The sequence below is a fragment of the Quercus robur genome, chromosome 7 (genome assembly GCF_932294415.1).
Source record: "Quercus robur chromosome 7, dhQueRobu3.1, whole genome shotgun sequence".
Lineage (NCBI taxonomy): Eukaryota > Viridiplantae > Streptophyta > Magnoliopsida > Fagales > Fagaceae > Quercus > Quercus robur.
In genome coordinates, this window is record NC_065540.1 from 38,520,497 (window position 1) to 38,531,605 (window position 11,109).

Here is an 11,109-nt window from a genome sequence, read left to right on the forward strand (position 1 = left end):
CAGCAGCCAAACTCGCACGTGCCAACTCCCTCACCTCGCACGTGCCAAGCAATCTATATAAGCACTCTACAATTAAACACCAAGTGATAGGCACAGAGAGAGAAAGAGAAAGATTCGCCGGAATATTCCGAGATTTCAGGTTTGAATTTTTTCCCCAAAAAAAAAAAAATTTCAATGGAAAATGAAATTATTAATTATTAATTTTTACTTTGATTTTCGCTTGGTATTCCAAAGAATCTTTGAAAAAAAATTTATTTCGAATTTCAATTCTTTGCTTTCCAAACATTTTCTCAGTAACCAAACAGGTACAAAGAGATTGATTTGATTTTCTTTTTTACTTGCTTATTACCATTTCTGATTAGATTTTGAATTCGTACTAACAATTGGACAAACTGCAATATCAGCATGTAATGCATTTTTTTTTTTTTTTTTTGCAATTGTAATTTTCTCTGTAACCAAACAGAACATAACCATTTTCTGAGAAAAGTTCAGTTTCTAGCTAACTGAGCCATGTATTTCTATGTGATCAGCTAAGATATCATAACAAAGTGTAAAATTCACCAAATTTTGAACTTTTTTTTCTGTGTGTGTAGGCAGAAAGTGTTCTTCTAGGGTTTGCGCAGAATCAATTGTGTTTGTGTTTGTGTGTGTGATTTTTTTGTTGTGATGCCGTACCGTGTTCGCGAGAATCTATTCATCGGCAACATCAGTGACGCGGCGGAGATTCTTCAAAACGGTAGCACCGAGATCACGCATATTCTCTCGGTCCTCAGCTCGGTTTCGATATCGTTTTTCTCCGAATGGCGCAGCAATCTCGTTATTCCGGCTAAGGAAATCAAGAAGGTTTATGCTGGTGGTGGTGGGGGTGATGGTTGTTCAGGTTCCGTGGTGGAGGATTCAATTGCTGATGGAGGGGCCAAGAGTTCCTTGTCGCCGGATAAGATTTTGTACTCGTTGGAATATGCGGGCAAGGATTTGAAGCTGGTGAGGATGGCCGTGCCAATTAGAGATATGGAGAGTGAGGACTTGTTGGATTATTTAGATGTTTGTTTTGACTTCATTGATCGGAATCGAAAAGAGGGGTCTGTTTTGGTACATTGCTTCGCGGGCGTGTCAAGAAGGTATACTTTGTTTATTCCTTTTCTTGTTATTGGTTTTACAGGTTTTAGGTAAAGTTGTTAACTTTTTATGTGGAAACAAAGTTTCTCTTAAACCCTGTTCTGTTATATGAGTGCCTAATGTGTGTTTCTCGTAGTGTGCTTGGCTGCTTGATACCTGTATCTGTATTTGTGTACTAGGATTTTAGTGGGGAAGATTAGGACATAAGGTAGGAGTAGTTGGTGGTCTTAGGGACCAAACTGGGATTTGCAGTATTCCACAAAACGGGAGAGTTGTGATCATAAAATACTTAACATCAAATCAAGCTCTTGAAGAAGTGTAAAACATTACAAATATGCTAAATGAACAAATATAAGCAAGATAAGAGAGAAAAACTGATGGAAAGTCTGAGCATAGAAGAGAAAAATAAGAAAAGTAGAAAAAATTGACTAATAAATGCTACAAAAGCTAATTATGCATTCATAAATGAATGTATAAAGCTTTGAAAAACTACAAGTTGCAATAAGTTAAAGAGAAATTTAGGTAACGGAAGTTATTGAAAATGGTTTCAAGACAAAGCTAAATGAAATTACTAATGCTGGAATGCCATTTATTTTATAGTCATGAAAATGATTATTTTACACAATTGTGCCTTTTTAAGAGTACATGGTTTTTAAGGCCTCATGATATTCATGAGATCTTGAGTTCAAAACTTTTTGCCAGCATTTTGGAGCCGCCTTCAGGGGACTTCCTTGTAATAATCTGGTGTGTGTGGTATGGGGAGGATTGCATACACCCGAGGGAATAGTTAGATACTCAAAGAGACCTAGACACCCTCGTTTGTAAAAAAAAAAAAAAAAAAAAAAAAAAAAGGAGTACACAATTTTAAAAATTATATGAACATTATAACAGGCAACATTATAAATTAGCAGAGAGAATATACTCAAATTTTACTTGATTATGCAATTCTACACCAGTTTTCAACATTGTAGCTTGGTGATATGATTCTTTGACCAGTTAAGATTGTCAGAGAGCCTTGAACTTATCAAAGACAAAGGGAAAAAATTGTGAGATTCACTTAAAATTTAAAACAAATTTTAAATTTCCACTAAATGTACGGCTATATTACTTTTCTTTCACATTCAACGAAAAGATGGTTGAGTTGCATTCAAATACCAGTTTATGGGTCATATGATGTAAAGTTTGCATGAGTACTGGATTTTCAAAGCACAGAATTGAAGTTGTACTTATTAATTAAAAAATGGTAAAATACTATTTTGATCCCTAAACTTTACCAAAAGTTTGCTTTTCATCTTTGAACTTTAAAAAGTTCGTTTTTTGTCCCTAAAGTATTGAAAATGTTTTCTTTTTGGTCCTTAACCTTTACCAAATTTGTTTTTTTCATCCTTAAATTATTGTAAAAGTTCTTTTTTCACCCCCAGTTTTGTCTCTAAACTATTAAAAAAAAACTATTTACAAAGTTTAAGGATGAAAAAAGAACTTTTTAAAGTTTAAGGACTAAAAACAAACTTTAAGTAAAGTTTAAGAACCAAAATAGTATTTTACCCAAAATGGTTTACTTGCTACTATATTTTATTTCTTGCTTCTTCTTATAATCCTTAGTGCATTTGAGGGAAGTGTGTGTTATATTGTCAGCCTAGTATAAAATGTCGGAATTTTTTTTTTATTAGTATAAAATGTCAGAAATTGTCCAGAAGAGACCTACATCGAATAATAGGTTTTCTGGTTTACTGAATTGTTGAGACTTGGGGGTTTACACTCTTCTTTGCATGTGTTGCAGTGCAGCTATCATTACAGCATATCTGATGAGAACTGAACATTTATCTCAAGAAGGTGTGAACAAATCCATTGTTTATTTGAAGTTTTGTCGGTCCACAAATTGGTATATGCCTTTGGCTTCTAGTTTTATTTACAATGCTTTTGTTGGCCTTCTTGTCTAATGAGATTGAAAATATTACGCTTTTGATGGCCCTTTTTTTTTTTTTTTCATACACATCCCTGCAGATGCTCTGGAATCCTTAAAGCAAAGCAGTGAATTTGTTTGCCCCAATGATGGTTTTATAGAGCAGGTTATGCTATAAAATGCTTTATTGCATGGTGATTTTAAGGGGAAATATCCCATATATCTAGCCTAACAGAAATATATTATTTCCTTCTTCTTATGGCAGTTAAAGATGTTTGAAGAAATGGGCTTCAAGGTTGACCGTGCAAGCCCCATATACAAGCGCTTTCGACTGAAAGTATTGGGTACATATTCGCTTCCCCCCCCCCCCCACCCCTTCTTTTTTTTTTCTTCTCCTTTTGTCAAGCTTTATATGCTTAAAGGCATTTTTTACCATTGCCCTTGCCCTTGTAGCTTAGTAGTACTTCTCCTTGTAAAGGAGGTCTGAGTTTTGACCCACTGTAGGTGTGGTTTTGTGAGACTTGTAGGATGATGCATTAAAAAGCTACATAAAATCAGGGGTAGTTCTTTTTCTCTAATTTTCAGGTAAGTTAAATGTTCACCCTGGTGGGTCTTGAACCCACATCTTCACTCTCAAGCATCTTTCATACAGAGGGAAGAGGTGCCATTTAAGCTAGAGCTCATTGGCTGTCTGGTTTAAGGCCTACTGCTTTATAAATATTCTTTTTTTTTGAGAAGATAAATATTTTTGAGAATGAAAAATAAAGGTTTATTACCTGATAAATGATGCATACAAATTTTGTCGTATAAAAGTTATTTGTGTCTGGTTGGCTTTAGAAAATCATGGAAGTTCCATTCATCTCGGGACATAGGCAACAGAGACAGAAGGCTATAATTCTATAAGTAGATTCTGAAATGATGTTGTTGCCAATTACAGATACCACTATATGGCTGGGTATATGTTGGTGTGCAGTGTCATGAGTCTCTTGTAATCATACAGTTATGATTGAGTGATATTAAGTAGCAATGCTATCCTACAAGTCCCATGGTTTTATGCATTAAGCATTGTGAGGCCATTGTATAAAAGTTGTCTTTTAAACAGCCCATGAGACACGAACGTTGCATTTTTGGGATACATCAATTAGTTCAAAAGCCATGTCACTTAGATTTACAACTGATGCGACATGAGCAAAGCATTTTCAGAGGAGACCAGAAATGTGTGGAATTCTTTTAAGTATACTCCTCTTCAGAGGGGTGGATGTTGCATTCTTGTCATGGGTAAATTTTAAAGTGCAAATTTCTTTACTATTTATGTGTAACTGATACCCGGTTGCACATGGTTAACCTTTGAGAACCTGTTTGCCCCAAATCATGTGAAACCCTAACATTAGTTCCATCCCTAGTTCTCTTTTTTTGTTCTTTAATAAAATTATTTACTGAAAAAATAATTAAAAAATGTAGTTCCATCCCTAGTCATATAGACAGAAATAAGCCTCCAATAGTCTTGTTCATTTGCAAATGCTGAATTCGAAAGGTAAGATAAGATAATCATTTCCTTTGTTGTTACTTATGCCCTTCACCAATAAAATGGCAAATCTGTTCATCCTTCCAATTGAACAACTTTATTATGTTTTAGTTTGTTTTAACATATTTACCATTTTTTCACAGGGTATTCAAATTTAGATCTATATCATCTCATTGACTCCGGGGCATTCTATTACCTGCCAATTTCTTGCCCTGAATTTGATATTTTTCTTATATTTGTACAAGATATACCACTTAGTCCTCTGAAAATATCAGGGTCTAGAATTAAAGCTTGAGTGGTCTATAGAGCAACAAAAGACCCTAATTCTCTTGCTGTTGATGAAGAATTCTTTTGGTGCAACATGGTCCATTTTTGAAATTGTGTCTAACAACTTGATGTAGATTTCCACCTTTAAGATTCTTTCAATAGTGAGCATAATTGTAAGTTTAAGTTAATTTAAGCTAGGTATTGTACTTTTGGATTTTTCTATTGTTATTGTTCTTTTTATTTGTTGAGATTGAGAATGAATGATAAGGTTTTCTTCTGTTTTCAAATGTTAATCGTTGGAAGGTCCCCTCTCCCATGGTTTCAGGTGAATCTTATAACCGTGGGGAGAAGATAGAAAGTTCTAAATTTGGGGCAGATCCTGGTTTGGCTACAGAAGTTTCCTCAGAAGTGGAAGTAGCTTCAAATTTAGGAAATAATCATACTCCTGCATACCGCTGCAAGAAATGCCGTAGAGTTGTTGCACTGCAGGAGAACGTTGTAGATCACATTCCAGGTGAGGGTGAGACATCTTTTGAGTGGCGCAAGCGGAAAAGTGGCAACCCATATAACAAGTCTGAAGAGTCTGAGTGTTCATCTATTTTTGTTGAGCCCCTACAATGGATGACAGCAGGTAAATTATTATTTCAAACTTTCTGATTCTTGGACTATAAAATGAATGTTTCTTGGAGGTTATTAACTCATACAAATCAGATAAGCAACTAATGTACGTTAAAATTACATTTAGTATTTGAAAATTTTCCTCTATAGACTGGGTTGTAGAATAACATTTTGTAAGCAGATCATTTACTCCTGGTAAAATTTTGGGTCTAAAAATAAATTAAAGGGAAAAAAAAAAAAAAAAAAGGTGCCCTCCCAAGTTCTGTACAAGGGATCCAAGGTCACTTTTGTTCAAACCAGTTTGTTTGAAAGTATTATTATCATTGATGGCATCTTAGGGTTTCCCGTAACCTATTATGTACATAGACCTGTTTAAAATAATTAAACTTTTGATAGTTATTTCTTGTCATCCAGTTAAAGAAGGTGCAATGGAGGGCAAGTTGTCCTGTGCTCACTGTGAAGCTCGCTTGGGTTTCTTCAATTGGTCAGGCATCCAATGCAGTTGTGGGAGCTGGATCACCCCAGCCTTTCAGATCCATAAAAGCCGAGTGGACATCAGCACTGTCTAAAATTTGTCAAAAAAAAACATTTGTCAAGAAAAGTTTCTTACCAATCCTGCAACGATTTGAAGTGCGCAGTATCTTTCCAGTAATAAATTTAGAAACTCAGATACAGCTAAAACAAGGTACATAGTTTCCAAGTCAACCTAGAAGAAAGAGAGGCCTCCTAAAGCCTTTTTTTGCATTTGCTGCAATAGGAGATCGAAGCTTTGAGTAGAATGCTGTCTTGCATGTCTGGTATACTTTATGATTTTGATATGATTGGGGTTTGACCAACATGCAGACTAGTTTTCTTTATTGTTTGAATATCGTGTTGTTATTGAGGTTCATATTTTAGGCAATTTTTTTGGCATGGAGATGTGGAAGACATTCAAGGGTAAACTATGTTAACGGGGAAGCTCTGCTATCCAATATTTCTAGAGAATGATTGTCAATTGCACGGGAGATTCCTTTGTTTTTCATCACGTTATCTTCCTTTGTTATAGCTACCTAATGTATATAAGTGAATGAAAAATTTGATATTTTCTTGTCTCGTAACGCACCTTCTTCCACCCCCTCCCCTTTTTTCAAGAGTTATATATATATATAATAACACAGAATAAGTATAAAAGGAGGATTTAGATACTCGGTTATCACTTATCAGATAATTTATTTTGGGGAGAGAGAGAGAGAGAGAGAGAGAGAGAGAGAGAGAGATGCCCAATGAAGAGCTTTTCTTGAATTTAAAATATATGATGAGCACATCTAGGATCAAATCTATGCCAAAGTACCAACCCTTAGATACAATTCAATTAAATTGATTAATTAATAATTCATTTGTAAAAAAAAAATAAATAAATAAATTAAAAAAAAAAAAAAAAAATTCCGATTTGCTTGAAGGCACAAAGCAATCCAAGGCTGAAGATGATCTTAGCGGTGGAGGTGAAGGGTGGTATTTCTTAGAAAGCAGAATTTTATTCAAAGAAAGTATTGACAATAAAATACAAATAAACTCAATTTCCTTCAAAATTCAACTAATTTTGGAAGGAAAATTGTACTTTGTATGGGGTTCATTTAAGTTCAATAGAAATGAGTTTCTCAAACCAAAAAAAAAAAAAGTTAGCTAATTGCTTTATTTTCCAAAATTATGTTATGTACTATATTCATTATCCACGGGTGATGGACATAAATCCATCACATTTAATAGAGGCAGCTAATTTAAGGGATTTTGTTCCCTTTTAGCTATTCCGGTTTTTTAAGTCTAGAGAACCGGGTATCAGTGAGTGGTGAGAAAACCGAACGAACCATAGGCCGGTTCAACCTGAGGCTCTCACACCTTATAAGCAAGACTGAAGCCATGACCAACGGACTAAGTGCTCTTCTTGGGAGCTAATATGCAACATTATTAAATTTATAGTAAATTTACATGATTTATAGTTTCTAAACTTCCATGTCATCTTTCTCAACATATTAAATATTACTAAATTAACTTTTTATTTAAGAATAATACCTATGCAATTTATGAATTTATTTTAAAAGTCGTTTTTAGTTAATTGAAATGATTTCTCTTAAAGGATTATTATAAAAATTTCTTTTTATGCTTATTTATGTTGTACTATTTTTTATTAACCTTATAATGTACTATTTTATGTATTTTGTTTCAATTTTTAAGATATTTTTAGTAAATTTTGCTAATATTTACAATTTTAATATATTTATTTATATTTAAATAATTATTAAATTAATTATGACATCATCACGGTTCAATTCCAGTTCGACCTCGGTTTGATCTCGAAAACCTTGAACCTCTCCCTTTTATAGTTCAATGAACGGTTCGGGTCTGAAAACCTTAGTAATAAACACTAAGAAATAGAGATATAAATGGAAAAACATTATTAAGAGACAAATAACAAAAAAAGATATATATATATATATATATAAATTGAGTGTTAGAAATAATAGGATGTAATTGATGACTACTAGAGAAGAAATAATTCAGATATAATCTTACTTTCATATTCCCTCTTCTTGTCTTTATATTTCCTTTAACAGATTATGTATTTTCTAAATTGTTCCTTTGAAGCAAAACTAGTCCAAAAAAAGGTCACACATGGCAAAACATATTGGCGGCATGCTATATTATTGAGGAAGGTTCATGGTGGCGTATAGAAGACGGATGTAATGTGCGAATATGGATTGAGAAATGGCTCTAACCCTCCACACTTATAGGCCTGTATTCCCTCGGAAAATTTTGACGAAGGATGGTTTAGTTTTTGGGTTGATTGATGAAAGTTTAAGAAAGTGGAAAACAAGACTTGTGGATGCGATTCTTGCCTCATGAAGCTAAAACGATAAAGAGAATTACTCTAACGGCTATTCAGGCACAAGACAAAACAATCTTATCTAGGTAAGAAACAACTGGTGGGCAGTGGCGGCGCCACATTCAATCCAGGGTATTCCCAGAAACACCTTGACCTAGAAAAAAAAATTACATATAATAATTAAAAAATTTTATTTGTTTACCCTTTAAAAAAAAATTAGGAACACCCTCAAATAAATATATATATATATATATTTGTTCTACTTTCAAGCAAAAAAAAAAAAAAAAAGCCCAAAAAAAATTTTGAACTAAAATCTAAAGATAAAAAAAAATAAAATAATTGTAACAGAGCAAGCCCACCAGGGAAAAAAAGCCCAACATTAATCCTAAGCAACAGATGGTAAAGCAAACCCGAGAGAGAGAGAGAGAGAGAGAGAGAGAGAGAGAGAGAGAGAGAGAGAGAGAGAGAGAGAGAGAGAGAGAGAGAGAGAGAGAGAGAGAGAGAGAGAGAGAGAGAGAGAGAGAGAGAGAGAGAGAGAGAACAAAAAAAAAAAAAAAAAAATCCAACCAAAGGCCAATATATTGAAATCAGAAACCAACGGATGATGCAACCTAACACTAATAGATGTTGAAAGAAAGAAAGAAACCTAACGTAAAGAAAAAAAAAAACCTAATCCAATATACTGAAATCAAAAACCAACGAACGAAGATCAAGCCTCAAACTTGAGCTCCAGAACGACAGAACACATCGGATCGAAGATCGGTCTTCCTCGCCTCGACGTGCTGCCTAACGGCGCCACCCTCAGCCTCAGGCCTCCCTGCTCCTTCAACCTCAAGGTATTTCATCTTTACACTTAACTTCTCTCTCTTTTTCTCTCTTACATATACGGGTTATTGGATTTGGGTTAATGGGTTTCTCTTTGTCTTAGTCTCTCTCTCTTTATCTGAATAATGAAAGTGAAATGAAATAAGACTCTCTATCTCTCTCTTTAAGACTTGATCTGATTCTCTATTTCTCTTTGAACTATGATTGGCTAATTGCTTTTGCTTAGCTTTACTTTATAACTTTATTAATATTTGCCCTTGTCTTTGGCTTTATCCATTGGTGTTGGTGTTGGTAAGATACAATTAATTGTCTTTTAGTGTATTGTGATTGTGAATTTATTTGATTGGCTTTTGTGATTGGGAGACATGGGGCTTGTCTGTTGAGTGGGTGGTGGATGGGGGCATAGGGCCGGGGTGGGATATTTGAATTGGAGGAAGTAAATGCACATAGGGTGTGTGCTAGTGCAATTAATAAACAATAATTTAATTAACCAATAATTAATTGGAGGAAGCAAATAATAAATAATAAATAATAATTTAATTAACTAATACATTATAAAAGACAAATTAACCAATACATATAAAAGATAAACAAATTAAATTATGTTAGGCTAAACAACAATTAATAATTTTATAATTAATGAAACAACGATATAACAAATTATAGTTTATAAAAGACAAACAAATTAATGAAATAACTAAACAACAATAATTAATAATTTTATTAATATTTCAAATGAACTTATAGTTTATTCTTTTGCTAGAATTATAGACAAATATTTGATAAGAAAACCATTGGATGAATTTATCTTTTTATTAGATTGTGTAATTTATGTTTCTTAAGGAACATCCTGGGAAAAATTCCCTGGAATTACCACTAGAAACAACTGGCATATTAATTGGGTTTTGAGAGGACAACGTAAGAGCCGGTTGTAGCATGTGATCTGGATTTTGAAAGCACCAAATAAAATTAAGAACTTTCTATGTCAAGTGGAAAAAGTCTGAAGACTTATTGTATTGGATTGTACCTCACAATGTACCTAACCATGATATATATAGGGATTTGAACATATATTAATAAGAAGTTGGAAATGTGATAGTTAAGAGTTGGAGAAGGTATATCTTGTATCCACTGTATGCAGCAAGTATCTCACAACATGAAAGTCCCACTAGCATATGAGGCCCACATGTTATGAGATAGCTCACTGTATACAACAGGAACAAGGTATCATTTGTGTGGGTTGTGTGGGAGCTGGAAAAGATATATTATCTTTAGCACTCAACCTCAAATTCAAGGTAGAGGCTTAATGATGTCTTTAAGTTTGGAATTACCTTATGTTGTGAAGAACCCTTGAATAAAGTCTTGAAAAAAAATGACCATGAAAGTGACCAAATTGATCTGATTTCATGAAGATGTTGACGTCAGAAGAATGCATGAAGAAAGCTGCATAAGCCTAAGATTAGTGACTAAGGCCGTGATTGTTTCTATCATTTTTAGGCAGGGTATATATATATATAGGTTTGGACATACATTAATGAGTAAGTTGGGAGGGTGGTAGTTAGGAGTAGGGAAAATACATTAATGAGGAAAGAATGAAAGATACATAATTACCTTCAACATTGAGCATGCAAAGTTTAGAAGAAGGTGGCTACCGAATATAGATAATCTGTGTGTTCTACGCCAAAATGACGTTGTGCTCTGGCATTGCCCTAGCCAAATATGGATAGCTAGCTAGAAGTAGGAGCCTTTTGGATTACCCGGCCACACCAGATGTATTTTAAAAAGCTAGTTTGGGATGTGGCAATGAGTTGGAAAATGCTCTTTGTCATGGCTCGGAAATTTTGGGGAAAGAATCCATTCCAATTGAATCCTTCAATTAGCTAGATATCTAACACGTGACATGTAAAAAGAGATTCAATTGGAATAGATCTTTTTCTGAAAATTTGTAACTTACAAATTTGGAAACTACTGGGTGAAACTTATAGTTGAGAT

General features: G+C 33.9%; 1 protein-coding gene across 1 annotated transcript; it reads left to right on the forward strand.

The window, feature by feature from the left end:
- LOC126693347 (uncharacterized) lies at positions 1-6,529 on the forward strand. Its single transcript, XM_050389292.1, has 7 exons — positions 1-139; positions 594-1,121; positions 2,900-2,952; positions 3,124-3,188; positions 3,288-3,366; positions 5,140-5,445; positions 5,847-6,529. The coding sequence occupies exons 2-7, from the start codon at positions 667-669 to the stop codon at positions 5,999-6,001; spliced, it is 1,113 nt and encodes a 370-aa protein (XP_050245249.1). The 5' UTR covers positions 1-139; positions 594-666; the 3' UTR covers positions 6,002-6,529.
- The last annotated feature ends 4,580 nt before the right edge of the window (positions 6,530-11,109 follow it).

What these genes read in the sequence shown, in the direction of transcription:
- LOC126693347 (XM_050389292.1), top strand. Translation starts at nt 667, where the DNA reads ATGCCGTACCGTGTTCGCGAGAATCTATTCATCGGCAACATCAGTGAC. An exon ending in ATGATGGTTTTATAGAGCAG is followed by an intron (nt 3,189 to 3,287) that starts GTTATGCTATAA and finishes TTCTTATGGCAG; the next exon opens with TTAAAGATGTTTGAAGAAAT. An exon ending in CCTACAATGGATGACAGCAG is followed by an intron (nt 5,446 to 5,846) that starts GTAAATTATTAT and finishes CTTGTCATCCAG; the next exon opens with TTAAAGAAGGTGCAATGGAG.